Below are 25,042 nucleotides of genomic sequence, written 5' to 3'. Positions count from 1 at the left end.
ATGACTAGAACTAGAACCCAGAACTAGAAATATTTATTATGACAACCCTTGAGTATACACATGCATACATACATGCACACATACACAAACAACTTTGTCCAGAAATGGATGGCACATTAAGACTATTCCAAAGAAGCACAAGAGAAATAATGAATTAGGTTAAGGTTGAACCACAGATTGCATTGCCAGTTGAAGGGATCTTATGTTGCACCTGGGACAAATTTGCATCCATATACAATCCGATGAAAGTGTACCTGGAGCATTTATAGGCTGGTCACGAGAAGGAAATAAAATTAAATGGTCACAATTATAAAACCACCACATTTGGAGAAGATCCGAAGGTGAAGTGCATGGTTGTGGAAATGTGAATATCCGGGCATACTTTTCTCCCTCTAATTTGGACAACCGCAAATTATCTTAGGAAGTCTGTATGTATATACAGTATTTATATATCACGAGAGTGAGTCCTGCACTGTTTTTCTTTCTAATTTTCTAATTAAATTTAGAGTTAATAATGCAGTATCTAACTTTGACCACACGGAGACGGAGTTGCACATAAAGACCTTATGTTTTCCTCTCGAAATGTGTTCATGTTTTAATTTATCATCTTTTTAAAGGAAAAAAACGATTGCATTAAAAAAATACAAACTTAATTATTAATTTCAGGGTTATAGAGGTTTAGAGTGCCATGCAAGCCTAAACATATGTTGAAAAGACCAAAAAGGAAGAAAAAAAACACAATTTCTACTTGTTTTTTTTTCTTTAATACGCATATTTTAACTTTAAATGGCAGTGAGCTTCCATATGTTTAAGGTACGTATATTTTAGCTGTTTTTCTTCATTATTTAGATTCTTCCTCATAACCGCCCCGCCTCCATAGTATCCCGCGTGTGACGTTGCCAATGTAAACTTTTTCTCCGCAGAGGCCAACGTGATTTGGTATCAACAAATCTCTAAGCTGCGTCAAAGCTCTACTGGTGTGATGTAGGTCAGTTGTGCAGTCGAGTCTACGCTGGCATAATTATTAAGTGGTTAGTTTTCCGACTGGTTGGACATAGACGTACAGAAGGAAAATGGCAAACAAACTGACTTCAAATGGCTGGTTTGGATTTATGCTCTACACCGCGACCATGGCACTGACTGGTTGGAATTCCAGCCGCGGTAATGTGTTTATTTACTTTTAATTGTATTTATTTCACGCCTCTACACAAGCAGGTTTTACTCGATCCAAGAATGAAATTGTACGTAACTGCAGCTGTAACAAATTTAAATGCCTTTGCAAGTGCCAACCTATGTAGTACTTGAAGACCTCAAGAGCCAAACCTTTTCCTTTAATGGGGTTATCTGCATCTCACAGATGTAATCAAATCTCGATTGTTTCTTTGCGAAACATAATCGAACATTTTGTTGACACTTTGATCTGATTCGACAGGATGAACGTAAACATGGTTCAGATCCGTATTACAGTGATTGCCAACCCCCACTGTAAGATTTTGGTGGGTTTTTTTGGTCATAAATTATATTAGAACATTATCCTCATTTTTTGTTTATATTTTATTTTCTTCTTACGTAGCATAATGATCCATTGAGTTATTGGTGAGGTAAACTAAGGAAAATAAGTCTTGTGCATGTTTTTAAACTGTTGTGTTGGATTTTGGACTCTGTTTGAAGGGTATCTCTGACTTTACAATGTTTGAACCAAATAAACAGTTTATATCAACAGCCTTGCGATATGTAAATATTGGCTTTTTTATTGGGGTTTTTTTTTCACAACCTGGCCTTAAAAAAGCAAGATTGTGTTATATAAAGTAATGAGTTATAAGTGACTCTAAAACAGTGTCTGTGTCACGGTATATAATTCCTTTTTTTTTCCCTTACAAAACTGGGTTTGATAAAACCTAACATGATAATGTGACTGTGTAAACAGCCCAAGAATCCATCAAGCTTCTCCAGCGGCCTGTCAGGAATTCTGAGCCGCTGGTTGTGCCGGCCCATGCTTCAAAGATGTACCTCAGCCCGGATGAGCTAAGACGGCTCCATTTTAAGACCCCCACGGACTCTATCCAGTTGTCGGAAGGACAAGAGGCAAAGTTCAGCTGCTCTATTGATATTCCTGATACCCAGCTGGAACCCACTATTTTGTGGATGAAGAACGGCCAGGACCTGGCTACTAATATGCAGGTACTAATCAATGAACTGCAGACCATCACAGACATGGCAACAAGGCTCCTTTCCACTGTCAGGTATGTGACCCGGAGTTCTTTTTGACGTTCTTCCGCTTTCATGGTGCACTCTTTTTAACAAAAAGCCAAAAAAAGCCAGTTATTTTGTGTTGGGAAATATATTTATTTTTCAAACATCTCTGTTCCGAAATATTAGATTTTTTTCCTGCATGGTCAAACATGAGATCATGAACAGAACAGCAAAGATGATTGAGGAGTCATGTCATTGTATTCCAGACTGACTATCTGACTGCTCTGAATTTGTTGTACACAAAGCCTATTTTGGGAATATTAACTTGTTGTGAAGTGCATTTATTATCGATCTACAATGGACACCCAGAACTAAAAACAAAAACAACAACAAAAAGGTTGACCTTCAGTTTGTTGTGTTTTATTTTGGAAAATTATTTAAAAAACAAATGTTTTACCTTAAAATGATATGTATGTTTTTTTTAGTTAATTGTAATGAAAGTATAAAGTGACGTTCGAAAAGTAACTTACTTTGAAATTACAATGAAAGTATAATCACAGTTTGATCAGAACAGCTTTTGATGTGTTTTTGAAAAAGAAACCTGACTCAACTTCAGCTGGAAGTGTTCTATTGTTGTCATAGTTTTTTTTTTCCTCTTTGTGAGAGAAGAACTTGTTTGAGACCCACATTTCTTTCTGGATGTTTATATGGCTTTAGACTGCATTTTACTTCATTTTTTAGGGTTGAATTGAACAGTTTGAGTTTCCAGGGTTACATCTTAAAATGTGTCACAGCATTACCCAGGTGCAGAGGGCAGATGCTGGTGAGTACCGCTGTAGGCTCAGCATCGGCAACATGATGGTGGAGTCTCACCCTATCACCATCAGGGTTGAAGGTAAATCAAAAGTGGCATTGGTGTCTTGTTTTAGTGCTCCGCAGTCATCATACTCGTGAATTTTCTTTGTAGGCCTCCCAACTTTTATTCAGCAACCTGAGGATAGAAACATTACAAAGGACACTCCTTTTACTCTATCATGTGAGGCGGTAGGACCTCCAGACCCCATCAAGATTCGCTGGCTGCGTGATGGCGTACCTGTTGGTGACTACCATAGATCGCCCAGCACTTACAATGTGGAAGGTATGATTTTTTTATTTTACTTTTAGTTTTTTTTTTTTTTTACAAATTTGTTTAACATTGAGAGATTATGGTTGCAAAACATCAATACAATGCAAAGCAAATAGTATTTTTTTTAAACATCAAAATCAGTCATTCTTGTTATCGTTAGTTCTGCACATGAGTGTTAGTAAATAATTTGTTTCTCCAGGTGTTAGTCCTTTGTTTTGTAGACAAAACTTAAAAACACTGATTTTTTTTTAAGAATACATCATTTAGACGAGAGTCTTATACAATCATGTAGTTGGTTGTGTGTCTCTTAGCTCAAGTTTGTGTTGCTGTGTCCTTGAGACTCAGACAATCTAGCTTGAGATATGTTTTGTGAGTTTTAACAGTAAAATAAACAATCCAAAGAGGTTGTCTGCCTTTTGAACACACATAACTGTTCGAATCTTGGACCAGTGCAACAGAAACTCGAACAGTATCCTTATCAAACCAATAAATACCGTCATCATCAGCAGAAATGCACTTATTATAATCGAGACAACGTGAGCTGGTGTGTTCTCAGGTTGAACTGGTTGGTTGGTGCTCTGGTTTCTCTTCTGCTTCATCTTCGCTACCTCAGCATGTCCTTGTGCTTATCCAAAGAAACCACGCTCGATGTCATTGGGGTTATCGTTCGTGTCAAAGAATGTTTAACAGCAGCCATTTGTGTGAAGTAAATATTTTTTTAACCTCAACATATTAAATATTAGATTAATTTTGGCTCTAATTTCCGTCATTATTTTTGTAGGATCCTTGGCTTGAGAAAATGAAAAACTAAAAGCCCCTAAAAATTTTGGTGAACATGCTGACATGATATAACCCAACTGGATTTTAATATCTTGAGTTAAAACAGTAGCTATTTGGGAACATAAATGTGAAAATAGAATTGGATTTTGTAATATCTATCTATCTACTCTCTCTAATGTTGTATGATGTGGTGCCTCTTTCCTGAAAAGCATTTGTTATGAGAAGGATAAGTGCTTGACTCAGTATGTCCCTCAGGCTAAAGGCTCCTACTGTGGGGTAACACAGCCAGTTGCAGAGTGGGTTAAAGGTTCAGAGCTGTGCTTTGGTCCAGTGTGTGCGAGGGCCGGGGCAGGAAGGGGCTGGAGTGGGGGTGATACAGGCATTCTATTCGGGGGTTGGCTCCGGAGACAAAGACCTCATTCACAGGACAGCCCACTGCCCAAGCAGGGAGGGGCTGCACTCCAACAGACTGGAGCTCAATACTTTCACTGCGCACATTGCACTTGTCTTATGCAACAAGTGCTCCTATTTCATACTCTTAAAACGTCTGTCTGCACGAGTACACATCAAGTGTCATGGATCTACCTTAAAGAACACAACACAATTTGTTTTGAGATGCTGGTTGACCTCCTATTTGTTCGGAATTTAAAGCTACTCTATGTTTCTCTAGGACATGAATTCAAGTGTTTTTGGGAAACTGTGAAGCTTTTTTTTAACCAATGAACATTTCATTTTCTAAATGAAAAGTGTGAACACGCATGAATCATTGCGATATTGAAACGAAAGTATTAGTGAAAAAATAGGAAGGACCAATACAAGTCACAGCTTCACCTCACACATCTTTCAATATATCCAAACATTTATGGTCGCATAATTATAAAAAAAATAAATAAACAAATAGATAGATAGAACCCCCCTCGCCCCTGCCCTTGATAAGAAGTGATGACATATTGCAGCTTGCCATTCAGTGTACACAGGCGACATTGGGTTCTTAGTGGTTTCGATTCTGCTTCATCTCCGCTGCCTAAGCATCTCCTCTGTGCTGATACAAAGAGATTTGCACCAAGAGATTTGTTAAGAGTAGTTATATTCATTCAGGAGAAGCACGCCATCAGAACACATTAGAGTTCTACTGCTGTGAATAACTGCACTGACATGCAGTCTGTAACCCTTTGAAAACCCAAATATTGGCAGTTTTAAAGAGAAATGGGCACTTCACCCTATTTTGCCGCTCTGTCCTCCATCCACGACCTGGGTACCCTTCCGTCATCGTCCCTCCATCCTTATTCATATAATAATCGTCCTCCGTCCCTGTCCGTCCTCGTCCTTTTAAAAGCACTTCGGTCCCAGTTCGCCACCCCAGATGCCGTGGGAGAGAGGCAAAACGGACGCTCTGTCAATCCTTTCTTTCTCACTGAACTGAGCTATAGTGAGATAGCGATCTCTTGCGGGATATTAAGAAGAAACCTCTGTATTTTCTCATACTAAATGGCTGAAAATTCATGTCCAACTTTACAATATTAATCAATACGAGGGTCTGCGTCATGACAACATTGTATGGTAACATGATTCTGTTGTTTACTCTGCATGAAGCAAGGTCCAATTAGGTTCACTGAAATGTGGTGGTACACAGCAGGAGCTAGTCTCTATAAATGGAAACATAATGTTTCAGGCAATTTTACAAAACCCTCAAAATTATAGCTTGCTAGACTTTCTTCTACTATACTCTCAGCCACTCGCTCCTATGAACTGGTTGTTTCCATCTCTGTCATCAACGTTACTTGTGCTTTTTGGTTAATTTACCATTAGAGCAGAATACGAACGCATGATCTTTATGAACTTTTAGTACAAAATATATATTTTGAGGACTTTTTGACACACGTAAACCGATATAAGGCAATTCAAGAATAGCAACTTGTTTCCTGTTGGGGTGGAGCATCAGTTCATGAAACTAATGTTGGAGCATAATATACAGTATGCGTCTTTTCTTTAGTCGGGAACTTTAAACAACAATTTGCATGTCACAAATATTTTGTAAGAAGCTTTATTTTGGGGAAATTAAGTATTATTTAAAGCACAGATATTGGTGACAGACGCTCTTCCCCGAAAACCAGTCATGACTGAAGTTTCCCTATATTTGTTTTCCCACATTTAACAATAATGACTTCTTCCATTTGTGACTTGAGTCAAACCTGCACACTTTCCACTTTACTTCCGACATCTGTTTGCTGGATATCATGAGAGTGAGGCATGTAGTCATGGTGCTTTTACAACTTGCCTAGAAATTTACGAAGGTATTTGCACTTTTCTCCGAAAAGCTTCACTGAATTGTGCAACTCCTCAGTGAATTGCACATCAGACTTTGACAGTCACTGTCATTTAAAGTTAAAAGCAGAAACATGTGGAGCAGTTAGTGTTTGTGTATAAAGTGTGGCACTGTTTACACTCGTGCTCCAGAGAAGGTCAAGACACTCTTAAAAGTACAAACAAAACATCCAGTGCTTTCTCTCTGGTTGTGTTGTGGTTATCTTGGCTTCTGAAATGGCGCACACAGGGGACAATTGACCCATTACTTTTCAAACAGAGCTAAACTTGAGGGTTTTTTTAAAGAGAGAAAGGCAGGATGATGGGCAGATTTTCTTTTTCTTTTTACCTTTGAGTATGAAGAAGGGGAAGTCACTTGTCATTTTATAAGTTGATCACATTCTTAACTCGCCAGAAGGGATGACCTGTTCCATATTTCGTGTGTAACAGACAGAAGAGTTAATGTCAAGATTAGCATTACAGTATTTGGCATCTAGTGTTTCCTCCAAATAATCGTCGATTGCTGAGCTTGACACTGACTATAACTCATCCTTTTTAATACGTCTCCTGCAGGTGTCGACAAGTACACTCAGTTCAACTGTGAAGCTTATAACTCGAAAGGGGTCAGTACATCAAGGGAGGCAAACATCAACATTAAAGGTAGGCAAGGAATGCTGATGACAAACATTTTAACAGCAAATAGCTCGTGATTTGGGAGGTGGGAGCTATTCCATGCCAAAATATTGTACTCGCAAGCATCATAGCGCTTACTTAACTGTCCAATCATAATGCTGATATGCATGCCGTCTCTTCTTCTCACGTGCATGATATCCACATGGGATTCAGTCGCTTTAGTGGCACTTCTGTGCTGGAGGCTATATATTATAAATAATTATAGCGTCCTGCAAGTGCAACCAATGATTTCTGGAATTCTTTTTTGGAAGACTCAAAAGTTTTTTTTTTTCCATCTTGTCCTTGAACACGTGCACGTTGCCTTGTCGTAGAAAAATGTGTTGAAATTCTGTTACTAAAGTTATAACAGGTAATATATTATTGCACTCCGCACAGTATAATTAAATTTGTGGTTTAAAGCAAAAAGCAATATACGGTACATATGGTATGTTATACGGTAATTGTTACTTTTATTAGCATGTAACTCTCAGCGCTTCAGAGGATAAATATGATGTTATGTGTAATGCCGTGTGCAATTAGTGTCACGTCTCATTTTTCATTTTTCCATTTTAAAACACACCTGTAGCTTCTGCTTAAATGATAATTTCCTTGAGCTATATTGTGTGTTGGCCAATGTTAACAATCGTTTTAAATTATGTTTTGTAGTGCTTCCCAGGACTATGTCTAATTTGAGTGTGATTGCAAGGGAGTCCAATAAATTGATGTTAAGTTGGGTGCCCGGACATGATGGCTTCTCTCCATTGACCAAGTGCCACATCAGGGTGAGTGTCACATCTGCTGCTTGAAGTTTTAATGCCCCTCAGATAGATCATTGCATGTTCTCTGCGCTGTCCAAGTTGAAAGAGGTGAGTCGCAGGATAGGGGAGGTGACGATAACCAGGATCATCAACGTCACGGTGCCGCCATTTCAATGTGAAGTCCCTGGGCTGCAAGCCATGACGTCTTACAACATGAGCGTTTCCTGCAGCAATGAGGTGGGGGCTTCTCCAGTCTCCTCTTGGATCCAGAGCAACACAACAGAGGGAGGTGTGTGACGACTGCAGGACCCATCCCTCTATTTACATGCAAATATAATTCCAGTTAAGGGTGAATGTCATCTGTGTCCTCAGCCATTTCTTTAAGGAACTTGCCACCAATATAATTAGGGTACAATAGTTGACAATGTCATATTTATTTCTTTGATCCACAACAAAAATCCCTTCAAGGCACTATTCATATGAAGACTCTCAATTTACTTCAAATGATTATGTTGCAATAGCGTCATCAGCAAAAAAAACAAAAAAAAAAGAACGAAGATTAATGCTATTCTTCTTATGCCTGAAATACATTGAATTACATCAGTTTTAAATACCCTGCAGAAGGAGCATGTGGATACTGTCTTAGCTAATTTCCCTCTGACAAGTTCCTCCAGTTTTCCGAAAGAGACATTTCGGAAATAGGAGGGATCTCACTGAAAGTGTTCTGCAGGGTGGAGTTTCCCTTCAAGGGCCACTGTGGGGGATATTTAACCAGGAAAAGACAACATACCAAGCTGTTATCAAAATGTTCATGGGACATTCCTCATATAATTGTCTTTTACCCTATAACAAGTTATTATGTTGCCATGTTGATCCCTCTGTTATCCAATATTCCCAGTGCCATCAGTGTATCCTCGAAACGTCACCGTGCAGCTGAATGAAACATGGCTGGTGATCAGGTGGAAGCCTCCGCCGGATGATAAAATAAACGGTATACTGCAAGGCTATGACATAATTGTCCGCCATGGCACGCAGGTTAACAAGGTGAGCAATTTATTCTGTTTTTGTTTTTAGTTTAAAAAAAACATCAGCTATAGGAAGTTGAGGTACATCCACACCAACCTTTGCTTTGGCAATTACACTGGGCAGGATTATTCTTTCCTATTAAAGTCATATTTTTATATATAAATAACTAACCATGAATTGATTAATTGACCATTAACTTTCCTCATGACTGAACAAGGACAGTTACATACCCACTCCGAATACTTAAACCCTACACATAATGTATGTGATCATAAATGGAAGTGAACATGTGTCAAAACAACAGGTTATGGGTGCGTCCTCAACTGAAATGCGGCCACATTATTTCCACAAAATATCCACGCCTTACATATCGATAAAGGTTTTTCTTACTAACAAAATGACAAAGAATGACTAATATGAAAACAATGTGTCCGAGCCAGAGGTCAGCTAATTTATCTGTCAACAAGTGAAGGAAGAATGCAAGCAATGGCATAAAACCCGTTATTACCTGCTAACAGTGATTCCTCCCCCCGACCCTCCACTACGAGTTTATCTGCTGTAGCACTGCAGTAGTGCTTTCATAGACAATGGTATATTTCCTCGTCTTCCTGTCTGTGTGGAATTTAAGGAAGCCGGTGTGAAAGAAAATATGACAATGTTTTTCTTCATTTGGATTGTGGCTGTGAGTCACGTCAAAGTCACTGGAATCTGAATACAACAGGATGTGTATAGTAGGCTTAAATCTCTATTGTTGCGGACGTCACAACTGTACATACTTATACAAAAGCTTTCCGATATCAGCAGCGACTGAAAGTGCACGCGTATAAATTGAAGCCACACTTGATTATAGTGTCGTAAGTACATGCTCAGCTTTGTGCCACAGACATGACAAAGCGTGTGAATCATGGGTTCTGCTTGGTCTGACGGAGAGTCAGCATATTGGGAGCACAGAGGAACCGCATATGCTACAATAGACTGTTACGAAATACAAGACGCTGTCTGTCACATGGTCACCCCTATTGCAGCAGGTCTAAATGTTTCCTTTTTTTCAGGGTATTATAATGGCCAGCCAGGGCCAAAGTTCTTGAGGGTGAAATTTGGGACGGAGGTTTATTTCTGTAAATGTGGCTCTTCCTCAAAGATGTTCTGTTGCAGTTTTTGTGAAAGATCATTCGAGCGAAAGCGAAAGGGACTGCAACAAAAGCAATGTTGTGTTTTAAGTTGCCTTTAATATGTCTCATGAAATGTTCCTGGGCATGCTGATGTTTTACTTGGATATTTGTCGCTTGCCTTCTTGAACTATTAAACCTGTGACCTTATTTTTCTTATCTTTTCACATGTAATGATTAACATCTAAAAGATAACTGCAATGCAAACTGTAATTTGATTGTGGCACTATTATTTATGTCATTATGTTGTCCAGATTCACAGTTACACCAACACGGCCTTTGTAGCGGTGCACGATTTCAACATCACGTACAGTGTGGAGGTGGCTGCATGCACACGTGCTGGAAGCGGGATGGTCAGCCCACGAGTCTGGTTGTTTGTGCCAGAAGACAGTAAGCTACTCTCGTGATTTATTTCCTCTTACTCTATGAACTGACCCAACCTTGTTTTGTACATACCGGTAATTGAGAAGGGGGAAAACGACAGTAGAGTCTTAAAAATAAACAAGTTGAAATTTGTCTGGGAAAAAAATAGCAACACAAAGCTGATATGCAGTTTTACCTTTCGACATCTTGCAGAAGAGCATTTCATTGTTCTGTCTGTATGTCACCGTACATCACTAGCATTGCTAGGTAAACAAAGATACATTATTTGTGGTAAATATATCTTTTTCTGACAATTTTAGTGAAATTAGCTTACATTCTGTGGCACAAATGAACATCTCACATGGCATGTAGGCATTGTTGTTAGGAATAATTGCTCTAAAATAAAAATAAAAACATCTTTAGAGGTCAAACTGCCATCATGCTCTGAGTTATACGTCTCTGTTTGGAATAGAATAAACACAGCAAAGTCAGCCATACAGTGTTTAAGTGAAGTGATACTCACGTCCGAGGAGCAAGTAGTCATTTCACTCTGTACGTGTGAGAGGATGGAGAAAGAATGGACACAGAATAACGTTTTCAGCCATGCATGTCTTTCACTTCCTGCCTATACATACTGAACAGGGTTTACTGTTTCATAAGTAAGTAAGGTTTTATCTGCAAAACTCCGACTGATAAATTCTTATTTTTATGGGAAGGCCGAACATCAGCAGATACTGTATCAATGGCCAGCTGATTTAATGGTCAGGCCCTACTCTAGTTAATTAATGTTTACAAAAAAATCTATCGTGTTAGAAGTCATCAGACACCATGTCTCTTTACTTGCTTGTTGTACATTACGTGTCAGTCACGTGTCATCAAAGGGTGAATATTTGCTATTTACCGGTAGGTTGTTTATGACTGTTAAGAAGATTGTAACGATACTTGTTGCCCGTTAAGGTAATGAAAGGTGATGACGAGAGTTTGACCACGAAACTGATGAATTCAAATGTCATTATTTCTTTTGAAAATCTTATTCTAAATTTGAACAAATAGGAGGTTCGGAATTGAATGAATTCTATTTGTTCATGCACTGCTTTTAACACATTTTTTTTCTCTGTTTTTAGAATCCGGCCCATCACCGTCCTCAAGCCCCGACACCAAGATTCCAGATTCTGTCAGTGTTGTTCTTGGTGTGGTGTGTGGAATCTGTCTTTTGATGCTTGTCCTCTGGGTGGCTATCTGTGTACACAACAGGACATCTGACTCTTGGCTTGGGTATGCTGAAGACTGAAATTCGATCCAATCATGAAACTCTTTCTAAAGTTGATGATCCTATCTTTGAAATGGTTTTGCTTTCCCTTCCCGTCTTGTAAAGTGATGCTGTTCCATAATTCACGAGCCGAGGTGACTCATCTTTTTACAATTATGAGCTTCCGGAGACTTCAAAAAACATGACACGTCCTGATCATAACGTGTCTTCCCTTCCTCTTAATCACAACCCTTTGCACCTGAACTCACTCTATCTGTGCAGCTGCTGGTTTGCAAAAGTTAACAACAAGTCGGCGTACAGTAAAGTCTGTGACTCAGTCTTGCCTCTCAGGATGCAGATAGGATTTTGTCACCACACACATATTCAGGAAAACAGCAGCTGACTCGCAGAAACATCACAGAGAGTCCATGCTTTGACTGTCTATTGTGAATCTCACCCTGTGTTCACAGAGCTACGACAGCATAATGACCTCAGTGTGCCCTATGATTTCTTTCTTATCTTTTCTTTTTCACCGTCTCCCCCTACAGGTGGTTGTTGGGAAGTGGACAAAAGCAACAGCCAATTGTCCACTACAAACCTCAGAGATCCTACAATCGAGCTGCAGTTGGAGTAACACGTATGTTTGCGAATCTATTTTCTTCAGAAATCTGTATAGACTGCTATATTCTCAGTGCAGTGGTCATGAAATACATAAATGAACCACTTTGTATTTAATTGAATGGGCAAATGTGTATACTGATTTGCATTGAAGTGTTTTAGGAGATCTAAAATGATCCATCTAAACTTTACAACTTTGTCTGCAGTTGTAAACCTTGGCGTCAGCAATGAACTCCATGCCAAATTGCAGGACGTGATGGTCATGAGGAACTTGCTTTCCGTAGGAAAGATTCTTGGAGAAGGTGAATGGGAGAAAAACAACCACATGAAAAAATATATATACTGTATATTTTTTTCATATTGTGAATTTTAAAGTATTTTTTTCTCCTGTCAGGTGAATTTGGCTCAGTGATGGAAGGTCATTTAAGACAACCAGATGGGACATCGGAAAAAGTTGCTGTGAAGACAATGAAATGCAAGTCTTTATTTGTTTTTTTTAAACAGCAATTTTGCACTGATTTAAATGTAGTAGTAATTACTAATAATTTGTTTCTGAAACAGTGGATAGCTTTTCCCAGAGAGAAATAGAGGAGTTCCTGAATGAGGCAGCCTGCATGAAAGATTTCCACCATCCTAATGTCATCAGGCTGCTGGGTTCGGACATACACGTTGCATCTTTTGTGTGTTGTGTTAAAAAAAAGTTTTTGATTAATATTGTGTCCTTTTGTGTGAAATGATCAACCTCTATAGGTGTGTGCCTGGAAATGAGTGCCGGACACTTCCCCAAGCCAATGGTCATCTTGCCCTTTATGAAATATGGAGATCTACACACCTTCCTGCTGCGCTCACGCCTGGGAGAGAATCCAGTAGTAAGGAGTCTGACTAACAATCGAATCGTGGATAATATGAGTACTTCTTACCACGTTAAATTTGCCATCTTGCGTTTTATGCCTCAGTTCTTACCAACACAGACACTTCTGAAGTTCATGGTCGACATTGCCTCTGGTATGGAGTATCTCAGCGGTCGGAACTTTCTGCATCGTGACCTGGCCGCTCGCAACTGCATGTGAGTTATTGGTGTGCCTGTGGTACTTGGAATGCGTGTAATATTTACTTATCATTGTAGATATTTTTCTTTTGTTGGCTGGGTTTTCCCACTCAGGCTGCGAGATGACATGACGGTATGTGTAGCCGACTTTGGCTTATCCAAGAAGATCTACAGTGGAGATTATTACCGGCAGGGCAGAATCGCCAAAATGCCTGTCAAATGGATCGCAGTAGAAAGTCTGGCAGACAGAGTATTTACTGTCAAAAGTGACGTGGTAAGCACCCCAATTAGTATGCTCTACATATCCACTGTCAGACACTTTTGAGCAGGGCTCAGCACCTTTTTTGTAACTGAGAGCTACTTTTTGCGAATGATTCATGTGAAGCTTAGTACACATTTCTGAATTGAATTTGTTCAAATTATACAGGTCAACAGCAAATTTTAATTAGATGTTGCTTGATGTCCCAAATTTTTTAATATATATTTTTAATGCAGATTTCAAAAATGTCTCGTTTTTTTTTCTATGGTGTTTGAGGTGGCATAACATGCGTACTCTCTTTTTCGTCCTGTCAAAAATGCTGTACCCACCTTTAGAAGTATCGATCATTTTTAACCACTGAATCTTATTTCTTCATTTTAGACAGTTCTACAGTTAAAACTTTGTGGAATGCTTTTTGGAAGCCCCTTTTCAGTTTCATCATGCCTGTGCCCAAGTGTACAAAGGCAAGGCCCATAAAGGCATGCTTGCACAAGTTTGATGTTGAAGAACTAGACCTCACCGCCATTGAAAACCTTTGGGGTGATTTGGAATAAAGTCTGTGGGCTAAAATGGACACAAATTGAGCCGCAAAATATGGAGCAATTTCATATTCCTTTTCCTAAAGGTGTGATGGCCTTGTCTCTCAATAGTTTTGGCAATCTCTACATGTACTTTCCATTGGTACCGTTCACAGATAAAATAAAATCAAAATTTGTACCTTCCGTTTCATCCTGCAGTGGGCATTTGGTGTAACCATGTGGGAGATCGCTACACGAGGGATGACACCATATCCGGGCATACAGAACCATGAGATATATGACTACCTCCTTGAAGGACACAGGCTCAAGCAGCCAACAGACTGTTTGGATGACCTGTGAGTGTTTTCTGCTCGGTTCACAAATTTGAACTTGAAATTAGGTGTATTCTTGTTGTTTTTTCCTAAAAGTTATCCTTCATTTTGACTAGGTATGAGATCATGTACAGCTGTTGGAGGGCCGATCCTCTGGACCGACCCCTTTTTTCCAAACTGCGAAAAATGCTGGAAAAAATCACAGAAAGGTTTCCAGAGTCTTTCAGTAAAGAGGATATCATCTACATCAACACCAGCTTCCAGGATGAGAGCCTTGATGGAGAGGCCGCAGAACATCCTGTGCTCAGCTCTTCACCTTACTGCAGCCACCAGGGAGCAGAAAATACAACAGTTACTGCAGACGTTCACGGGAGCATGGAAGATGACAGTGACGACGGTCGTTATGTGGTGGTTATCTCCCCAGATATTTTACCAAGATCTCCAACACTGGACACTCCTCTTTTGTCGAGTGATTCGTCAAGTCGCTCAAACGGCAATATAGTTCCTGATGGTACGCGGATAGATCACAACTCCAGTGATGTTTCCCACCTGCTGTAAAGTTTGGTGTCAAGAACTTTTAAGGTATTGAATTGTGTTGAAATTTCTCTTGCGTACTAAACATTTTGCACTGAAAGCACCCATAATGTTATTTAGTTTCATAAGAAAATGATGGTTTGGTCAGCTTAGTTTATGTCAATGTTGATGTCAACCTAAAAACATGTTTGCACATAAACTTGGAATTCACTAGACTGTGAAATGATTTTATGTAGTATTTTGTTCCTGTTGATGTATATATATTGTAAAGTAAATAACGTACATAAATGCATATTGTATGCTGTAAGAATAAATAATTTATAGAGTATTTCTGGAGTATATTTCCTCTAATCAGTGTCATGATTTCAAGGCTCTCCTTATGGTCCAATAGTGGTTGAAAATATTTTATATAAACCTCAATTCCAATGACATTGGACTGTTGTTTAAAACGTAAATAAAACCAGAATACAATGATTTGCAAATCCTTTTCATACTATTTTCAGCTCAACACGCTGACAGAATGTTATTTACCGTTCAAACTGATGAGTGTTATTGGTATTTTGCAAATAATGGCAGCTCGGGGCCTCGGTGGTTCAATCCTCATCTACAAAAGATGGCTCTAGGGACGTGGAATGTCAACTCAATTGCAAGGAAGCGTCCCAAACTGATGTGTGAGGTTGAGAAGTCCCAACTAGATATAGTCGGGCTCATCTCCACATACGGTGGGGGAAGCAGTGCACTATCAACACCTTGTATAGTGGAGCTAAGGCGCCGCTGACATCAACTTGAGACGTTGTTGGTTAGTGGGCCCAATACTGTACTCTGACACATTTTTGCATGAGGAAGCAGAGTCTGGTGATTCAGAGGCGAAGGATGCTATCTCTGGGACTCAGGTCACCTAGGTGTTAAACATCTTCGTGGGCACTTGCCTTTCAATAATCACTGTAAATTGGTCGTTTTTATGTGGTTTTCCAACTAAGTTAATTTGTTCCTGTGTCTAGCAAAATCGCAAAGATAATTTATTTTTGACGACAGTCGGAGAACTGTAAAGCAATGCATCATTGAAATTGTACATTCAATACCGACATGTTACACTATTTAATGGGGCGTCATGTTTTCGTATAGTATTTATGTCAATTTCTCTGAATAAATAATTCCGCATTAGAACAGTACAGGGGGACGACGATGCAAGTGAAAAGTGACCTCGACGAGTTTTCTGTTGTGGTGCGTTCAGGACACCTCGTGAATAAAAGTGTTCACACGTTACAACATGGCAGCTGTTTCAATGAGTACGTGGAGCTGTTTGACCAAGGAGAGTTTCTATTCATGGATACTTCTTTATGTGCTCTCTTTCGTGACTATAGAAACAGCCGCTGCTGCTCCAGAGAAGGGGTTCTGGAAAATTACGGCTTTAAGTGTAAGTAAAGAATTACAAGTTACCATCAGGTACGGCTAGCTGTGGTAGCCGTGTGATGCTAGCTTGCTGTCATTTTACAATGGTGTCCGGTGGTTAACCCTCCTTGTCTATTTACCGATACACGTCAGATCAAAACAATTTAAACTCCTGGACGTCATGTTTGTGTGTATGTGTTGTCGTGAAAGAAATGTTGTATTCGTGGCTGGCTAGCTAGCGCCAGATTGGTATTTAATTGGACAGTACTGTATTATGGTTTCTTCGACCCTTAGGAGAAACCCTAATCAATTTGTGTTTTCATGTTTACTTAAACCACTTCATTTGGGGATTTAACGCCATGAAAATAAAGAAGATAATTTATTGATTTGGTTTACAGACCAATCCTTTCCATTGAGTTGCAGTTGCAGACAGTGTGATTGTTTTATTAAACTGGAAGAGTGACCTGTCGAGCAAAAACAATGTAAAAAGTCGTCAATTATTGCTGAACGAGTTTGGAACAAGCCTAATCGTGATTATTTTCCTCCTACCAGTTATCACTATTTCAATTAAATTCATGCTTATCTTTAAATTGTGCTCTAGTGCAATATCTACTGTGCATATTATTATTATTATTTCCAAACATTAAAACAAATTACATCATACTATCAACAATTTAAAGCTGTGACTAGAATCTAAGGACATTAAGAGGCTATCTGAAGGATGCATTATTTTTTCAAGATTTTCATGTTGGCTCAATAAAGCAAGAACAATTGTTTGCGACATACATTTAAATATGTAGTCTGATGTAATGTGTAAAAATAATTTGCTCTTCAACAGACCTCAAGACCGCTGCTGTTAAGGAAGTCCATGTTCAAAGACACTAACATTGAATTGAAAGGTGAGAAATGAAAAATTGTCAATCTGACAATTTCACAATTCACACACTCCCAATTTGTTTACTCTTGCTTGTTTGTTTAACTTTGTTGAATGCAGTTGTGTCATTTGGCTGCCCCGAGGAGGTAACATTCACCATTCAGTGGTATTTGAAATACTACCCATGTCACAATGATTTCAATAACATTGATGTAAGTATGACTGTATTTAAATATTCTTTGCGGTTGTCCTTGCTTGATGACTCGTGAAATTGTTCTCCTCTTGTATAGGAAATATATGAGCGAACACCACTGAGTCGCGGGCAGAGCCTTGATCCAAATCCCCTCATAAAAGGAGAGTACATCGAGCACAAACACAAACCTATAACATGTAACAGTGATGTGCGCTCCTTTCCAATGTTTAAAGTAGGTTGTTGTTGCATTAGGTTAGTCAGTCACTTGCAGTCGTTGCGATTGTCTTAGGATCTCATCTCCTCCCCTTCCCTCAGAAAGCCAAAGCAGAGCCACGAGCTGTCAGTCCACCTGTTGAGGGAAAAGAGTTGGTCAGTAGAATTGGGAAGTCTTCCTTGCATATTTGATCGCAGTTTTATGCTGTTTTCATCTGTGTATTATTTTCGCAACGCTGCAGGATGAAAATGACATCAGGTGGATTACTGAAGAGTTCGACAGCGGCACAGTGGCAAATAGCAGCACAGTGGTCAAAAACAAAGACAATATCATAGCCTCCACGTGGAAGGATGGGCCTTACCTACTTGTGGTGAAGATTGTGTCCAGTAAACAAGATGCTAACTGGAACTTAACTTGTGAGGTTTATGTGTTTATTTACTTACGTATATACATTATGCAGGCTGATTGAACACTCTAAATTGTCCCTAGGTGTAGGTGTGAGTGTGAGCGTGGTGGTTGTCCGTCTCTGTGTGTCCTGTGATTGCCTGGCAACCAATTCAGAGTGTCCCCCGCCTACTGCCCGAAGACAGCTGGGATAGGCTCCAGCACCCCCCGCGACCCTAGTGAGGATCAAGCGGTTCGGAAGATGAATGAATGATTATACATCATGCACATTGTTACATTCATCAATACTGAAAACAATGTAGCAACTGTAAAGCTGATGCCACTGAGGGGATTAAAAAAAAGATGATTCATCAAAATGAAAACAAATGGTAAACCTTTGGAAACAAACATAAAATCCTTATAATTGAAATGCCCCGCTGTTTGAAAATCTATCTTCAAGTCATTTTTTCCCCTCACATAATGCTTATGTCATTGTCCTTAAATTAAAAAAAAAAACATCTCTTTTCAGTCAATGTGGTGATGAAAGGCCGGCGTGGCTACATTTCCATCACAGAATACCCTCTCATGATTGTAAGTAGACATCATTTTGTATTTATGAACTGTTTGTTCATTTCAAAACATTTCCACAAACATTTCTTGACAGTTCTACATGGTGATGTGCGTGGTGTACATCCTGTTTGCCCTGTTGTGGTTCATTTGGGCTGCCTGCTACTGGAAAGATATACTGAGGATCCAGTTTTGGATCGCAGGGGTCATATTCCTGGGGATGGTGGAGAAGGCGGTCTTTTGTGCTGAATATGAAAACACCAACATGGTTGGCTCTGCCTGTGAGTGTTCATTAAAATTCATCATTGACAGGGAAACATTTCCCCACCATTGTCAGTAACGGTCCCGCTGTTTGGGTTCCTCAGCTCCAGGCCTGCTGATTTTTGCCGAGCTGGTCTCGGCCCTCAAGAGAACGATAGCCCGCTTGCTCGTCATCATCGTCAGCCTCGGCTATGGCATTGTAAAGTATGTAAACGTACCGTATATGTACACACTGCTACTGATTTCAAATGAACACATGTTTGTTTGTTCTGAACCCTTAACTGTGAGTCTGCATCCTTACAGGCCTCGATTGGGGACAGTAATGCACCGAGTGATTGGTCTCGGTGTTCTCTACTTTATCTTTGCTGCCATTGAAGGCGTACTGAGGATAACTGGGGTGAGACTCGGCCTCATTGTATTACTTTTTTTGTTTTCTTTTCAGGTAACAAGTCGTCCGACTTGATACTGTCTAAACAACATAGCCTCGCAATCAAGTGGAGGAGTGGTTTTTAGTTCACTTATGTTCAGTGTTTTAACCCCTCCCATATCCTCAAATATTGCTAACACATTTTACCCTTTGGGGTCAATTTGAGAGAGACAACAGGAGGGTCAAAACTCTCATTCATCAGATGAGGATGCCTCAAAATCAGGGTCCTCCTCAACACAATCCTCTGTCTCAGACACATTCTCCTCTCAAATCACTTTCATTGGCAAAGAGCTGTTCGAAAACCTCATGGACAGTAAACCTTTTCCCACAGGATATTTTCAAGTGAGAGAGAATGCAGATTGCAGTATACGCAAAGCACAATGTGGAATGATTTGGATAGTGGGCTGTTGTGCAAGCTTCTATCTTTGCTCCGCCCTTATTTTGCATGAACTACCAATGTCCTTGTGGGAAATTATCAAAAGTTCTCTCATAAATAGTTCTTGTCCCCACCTCCTGTGATGTATTAACTCTGCACCCGTAGGTGTAGGGATTTTAGGTCACACCCACATTGACACCTTTTCTGCATTTGAACTAGCTTGACCCCTGACGATCACCAATATGTGTTCAGGACATTGAAAAAAGAGCATCATGATCATGTTATGCTTCACCAGTTGAGTCATGAAATATGGAACTTTTTTTTTGAAAGATAAACATTGAATGGGGTCAAATTGACTCCAAGGATAATAGTAGAGTTAAATAAGAATCCAAATGTCTCTCTCCACCCCAGGGTCGAGACAATGGCCCAGCTCTCATTACAGCAATTATTCTTGCTGTTCTCGACTCATTCATCATCTGGTTCATATCCTTTCATTGTTTTACTCTCTAAAGTCAACTCGTCTCTGCTAAACTGTCATTGCTGTGGCCTAACGAGTTCCTTTCATGCACTTCTGTGAGAGGTTCTGTTTACTCCTCTTCCTTGTGTCCACACGTGATTGTCCCATTCTGTCCCTCTTTCCAGGCAAAAGACTCTGACTTGGCCCTACTAGCCAACATTCCCTTGGCTCTGCTTGACTCCTCTCTATGCTGGTGGATATCCTTCTGTGCACATATTCCTTTCCCTCTGTCTCCTTTGCTTTAGAAGCAGAAGCTCTTAGACCAAGAGCAGCACATGCACAGTTGTCTCTCTGGGCAACGAATATAACAAAGCAGCACTCTCTCTTGAATTTGAATTAAATCCTAAACTTATTCAGCCACTAATGACATCTCTTGGTCTAAGATGATTTGCCCGCATTCTTCTCCAGCCTTTTAAATGCCTCTGCATGCCACCGCACTCACTAACCTCAACCTTCAAGGCACACCTGTATCAAAATCTCTGCCTTTACACAATTAAGGAGTACTCCGTTTTAATTGGCATAGTCAGACAGATATTTACAATGTGTTTATGATTGTGGCTGTAGAACTGCATTGCATTACGGGGGACAATTAGAAAAAAACAGTGATGTGGTAGTTCAGTTGTTGATTCCAATTATTAATAAAAGAAAATAAATACAAGCTTGTTTTACAGTGTAAAATAATTCAAACTTAGTGACAATGTCTTATACACCGCATTCCATATTCAGTGTTTAAACAATGCTTCTAATGATGCCAGTATTTTCTTTTTTTTTTAATAACACTTTTTTTCCAAATGTACTGTTCCCAAATTTTATGCACAGCAGTTCACAACAATTTATAAGGTTTGTAAAGAAATGAAAATAGTGTGTCCATACATAATAGAAACCGCTTTATCGTCACAAGGGTCGCGACTGTGTGATATTGTGTGTGGAGAAAAAAAACATGATGTTTTTTCTTTTTTTATAATTTTTTTTTATAACGAGTACAGCGTATGCAGTATACTAGTTTTCTCAATTGACTGAATTTCACGGTTATTTTGGTACAATTAAACCTCATTCCAAGGAATTTAAATCATAAAGCACCAGCATGCGCACTATTTCCAGATCATTGTCTCTACTGTTTCTCCTCTTAATGTTTTCATGCCCATTTACTACAAAACATGGAGATTCATTTTAGTTGAGTTGTGCATTTGCCTTGACTGCCAGTTACATATTTGTCAGCCTGGCTCAAACCATCAAGACTCTCAAGCTGAGAAAAAACCCAGTGAAGTTGTCCCTCTACAGACACTTCACCAACACACTCATATTTGCAGTCATCGGTGAGTCGAATAGACGACGCCTATCCATGCATGTCTATGTGTTACAGTACAGTAGTAATTTTTCGTCCATCAGCTTCCATCATTTTCATGGGTTGGACAGCAAAGAAATTCCGTCTTGCCGATTGCCAGTTGGTGAGTATGCTTGGCATAATTGTATTGATAGCATTGTACAGATAGTAAGATGCTAAAAATATTTTATGACATGCTGACTTCATTTGTGCTCAGGATTGGATTGAGCTGTGGGTGGAAGATGCTTTCTGGAGGTTTTTGTTCTCCCTCATTCTTCTTGTCATAATGTTCCTGTGGAGACCGTCTGCAAACAACCAAAGGCAAGTACTTATCCAGCACAGCCCTACACCCTGTTTGTCCCCAATCCCTCAACCCCCCTTTTATTCTCTCCCCCTCATCGAATGTCAATACCCACAGGTACGCCTTCACACCTCTCATTGACGACTCAGATGATGAGGAAATTGAGGAATTTATTGCCTCTGCAAACATCGGTGCGATAGCCTAACTGAGTTTGGCTTAATCGTGTGATGCACTGGCTCTTCTCTGTTAACGTCTCGTTTTCCTTCCACAGCCGGCATTAAACTGAGAGCCACAAAAAATGAGACAAATGGTGTCGTGAAATCACAGGAAACAAACATGGTCAGTAATGCATGTGTAATTGTTTTAACTGTTCAAATGAGTCATGTTTGTTATTACAAAAGCGTTTCCCAAAAATTGAATTCTATTGATTCGGTTAAAAGGCTGTACTGTTTTTGTAAATGGATCATAAGTTAATAAACATGGTGCATGTTGATATTGTGCCTACATATGCTGTACTTTAGGAAGTTCGGCCTCTGAGGAGAAAGCTAACGTATGATTTGGGACTTGAGCTGAAAACATTTGGGAAAGCCTGCCATTTAGCCACAACGGCTCTGCAGTCATAAGCGCGTTCCTACAGGCGGCAGTGTTGACTTTATTTGCCTCCGTCTAGGAAGAAGACTTGAAGTGGGTGGAGGAAAACATTGCAAGCTCTCTCACTGATGTGTAAGTCATTCAATGAAGATAATGATTCAGTTTAGCAACATGTTTTGAATTAATGAGATTTAATTGGTTGAGTGACATTCAACCCGTCTTTCCAGAGCTCTGCCGGTCTTGCTCGACTCTGATGAGGTATTCCATTTTAAATTTATGCACTTGTTGTGCTGTATGTCAACTCAGGAATGAATTCTTAGTTATTAGTTAAAATATTAAAGTTACACCACTGTCATTACTGTCTAGGAAATCATGACGACCAAGTACGAGATGTCCAAGCTGGAATGAGGAAAAACCTTTGAAGCTCTCAGGAAGATGAGTGGCTCGTCGTGACTCTGCGGCTGTCTTTAGTGCAGAATGACACCTTATTGCAGGTGCCAAGCCTTTGGGGATCTTGACTATTGCGCCCCCCCCCCCCCCAACAACTGGTTTCTCTCTACCCGACAGAATCAGTTTGAGCCTTTCTTTTCCAAAGAGATGCCATTATTTAATATTACGTGCTGTATTTATTTGCATTATGTCTACAAGAGTTGTTGTTTTTTTTAGAAGTAAAAAGAGAGGGCCCCATGCATGAGCATGCTAACAGATCCATTTTGCTTCTATGCACTTTTACCATCAAAACAGTGCCTCCAATGTTGTTCTTGTATGAGGCCTGATGTCATGATCCAGTCGTCTCAGTATTGATGTGTCATTCAATGTGGGAGTGGGAAGATTTGAAGACAAAGTCATTTGTACAATTGAACCGCAAGTGTGTTCAGTAGTTTGATAATAGGAGGGTCTTCTTGTGTGGGTGTGTCGATGAAGCAATATACTGTATGTGTATGAATTGTGTCGTTCTTATTTATTTGCAATGAAAGTGTACTTAAAAGAAATGTGCACGCCAAGTTTACTCCTATTTTGTTTACACTGTCTTCTTCGGAGCTGGACTAATCTCAATGTACTGGGAAAATGGCAATTTGTTTCTTTTCATGACCAATTTTGCTTTCTGTGCTTGTTTTCTTTTTTTTTCAAGTTATTGTTGGAAAATGTCTGCTAGATGGTGTTATTGTAATCGGGAGTAGGGACACTGTTGTCATGCTGTGTGGGATGCTTTCAGTGATTAGCAAAAGCACAAGCTGATCACATCAAGGTTATTACCCTTTAATGTCAATGTTGACGATCGTTACCATTTTAAGGGTCGTCGGAAACGCAATACTTTATGTGTTTATGATGGCAAACGGTCAGTCCTTGGGTAATACGAATTACAGACACCTGCACCTTGCCTGATTTCATAATTCTGCCTGAGTTATGAGGATTACAGAAGGTATTTTTTGTTGTTGTTTGGTTTTTATTAAGATTATTTTTCATGTATTTTTTTTCTTACCTTTTCCAAGTTGGGAAGTGTTTAAGATTATATTCCGGATTATGTTGGTTTCCTGGACTATAATTTTCTCTGTTATTACTGCAATAAAATTAATTATTTTACATTGGTTTCGTTGCGTCATCACTTTCTAAAGACAATATTACGATGAATGCTAATGAAACACAGAATTGAGTTTGAAAGGGGATCACTTCACAAAAAGCAGTTTGATCTTCAAGGCCTTCCTTGCCACTTAATGCTTTTGTCTACTCAAAATAAACTACATTTTGGAGCACAGTGAAGCTACTTTGAAATTTGGGGTCTTTGAAGAGCATAATATTGACTGTTAATGATGTTATTGAGAGTTAAACATGTGCTTCCTGCTTTCTTCTTTTTTTGTAAGATGCAGAAAAAAAGACCATGAAAATAAATATTCAATTAATGTTGGTTTTAATCAAAAGAAAATATCAATTGATCCATTTTGGAATCTGCTTATGGTACATTTGATACTTTGGAATACATGGTCGTGTTTTTTTCAGCTAAAAAAATGCCTTACTATACATGGTCATTTTTTTTGTCCAAAAATTCCTTACTATATACGTGGTCATTTTTTTCGGCTAAAAACACCTTACTATACAGTACATGGTGGGGGGTTTTCGGCTAAAAACGCCTTACTATACATGATCGTTTTTTGGGCTAAAAATTTCGTCCAAAAATACCTTACTATACGTGGTCTTTTTTTTCGTCCAAAAAGGCCTTACTATACATGGTCATTTTTTTCGGCTAAGAACGCCTTAGTGTCCATGGTCGTTTTTTTCGGCAAAAATTTTCGTCCAAAAATGCCTTACTATACATGGTCATTTTTTTCGTCCAAAAACGCCTTACTATACATGGTCATTTTTTTCGTCCAAAAACGCCTTACTATACATGGTCATTTTTTTCGTCAGAAAGACGCCTTACTATACATGGTCATTTTTTTGGGTTAAAACACCTAACTATGCATGATCATTTTTTTTTCGGCTAAAAATTTTTGTCCAAAAATGCCTTACTATACATGGTCCTTTTTTCATCTAAAAATGCCTTACTATACATGGTCCTTTTTTTGGGGGCTAAAAACGCCTTAGTTTTTTTCGGCTAAAAACGCCTTGCTATACATGGTCCTTTTTTTTCGTCCAAAAACGCCTTACTCTACATGGTCCTTTTTTCGTCCAAA

The 25,042-nt window shown here is 39.3% G+C and overlaps 2 protein-coding genes across 4 annotated transcripts; both read left to right on the top strand.

The window, feature by feature from the left end:
- The first annotated feature begins 896 nt into the window (after positions 1 to 896).
- mertka (c-mer proto-oncogene tyrosine kinase a) lies at positions 897 to 15,286 on the top strand. 2 transcript variants are annotated; one of them, XM_052079591.1, is made up of 19 exons: positions 898 to 1,161; positions 1,928 to 2,243; positions 2,988 to 3,088; positions 3,161 to 3,331; positions 6,977 to 7,063; positions 7,742 to 7,857; positions 7,933 to 8,122; positions 8,732 to 8,877; positions 10,283 to 10,418; positions 11,516 to 11,666; positions 12,189 to 12,277; positions 12,465 to 12,560; positions 12,653 to 12,733; positions 12,820 to 12,912; positions 13,009 to 13,127; positions 13,215 to 13,324; positions 13,421 to 13,580; positions 14,303 to 14,439; positions 14,532 to 15,286. In XM_052079591.1, the coding sequence occupies exons 1-19, from the start codon at positions 1,074 to 1,076 to the stop codon at positions 14,971 to 14,973; spliced, it is 2,829 nt and encodes a 942-aa protein (XP_051935551.1). In that variant the 5' UTR covers positions 898 to 1,073; the 3' UTR covers positions 14,974 to 15,286. The 2 variants fall into 2 exon arrangements, with proteins under 2 accessions (XP_051935550.1, XP_051935551.1); XM_052079590.1 differs by having other exon boundaries at positions 897 to 1,161; positions 13,009 to 13,324.
- Positions 15,287 to 16,177: 891 nt separating this feature from the next.
- On the top strand, positions 16,178 to 23,954 carry tmem87b (transmembrane protein 87B). 2 transcript variants are annotated; one of them, XM_052079612.1, is made up of 19 exons: positions 16,178 to 16,366; positions 17,180 to 17,240; positions 17,336 to 17,427; positions 17,506 to 17,640; positions 17,724 to 17,777; positions 17,864 to 18,038; positions 18,536 to 18,597; positions 18,671 to 18,854; positions 18,939 to 19,038; positions 19,138 to 19,231; positions 20,280 to 20,347; positions 21,358 to 21,470; positions 21,544 to 21,602; positions 21,696 to 21,799; positions 21,897 to 21,970; positions 22,051 to 22,118; positions 22,450 to 22,502; positions 22,598 to 22,628; positions 22,737 to 23,954. In XM_052079612.1, the coding sequence occupies exons 1-19, from the start codon at positions 16,220 to 16,222 to the stop codon at positions 22,776 to 22,778; spliced, it is 1,716 nt and encodes a 571-aa protein (XP_051935572.1). In that variant the 5' UTR covers positions 16,178 to 16,219; the 3' UTR covers positions 22,779 to 23,954. The 2 variants fall into 2 exon arrangements, with proteins under 2 accessions (XP_051935572.1, XP_051935571.1); XM_052079611.1 differs by lacking the exon at positions 20,280 to 20,347 and adding an exon at positions 20,049 to 20,116.
- The last annotated feature ends 1,088 nt before the right edge of the window (positions 23,955 to 25,042 follow it).

This window comes from Hippocampus zosterae, chromosome 11 (assembly GCF_025434085.1).
Source record: "Hippocampus zosterae strain Florida chromosome 11, ASM2543408v3, whole genome shotgun sequence".
Classification (NCBI taxonomy): domain Eukaryota; kingdom Metazoa; phylum Chordata; class Actinopteri; order Syngnathiformes; family Syngnathidae; genus Hippocampus; species Hippocampus zosterae.
This window is presented reverse-complemented; position numbering and strand designations above follow the sequence as displayed.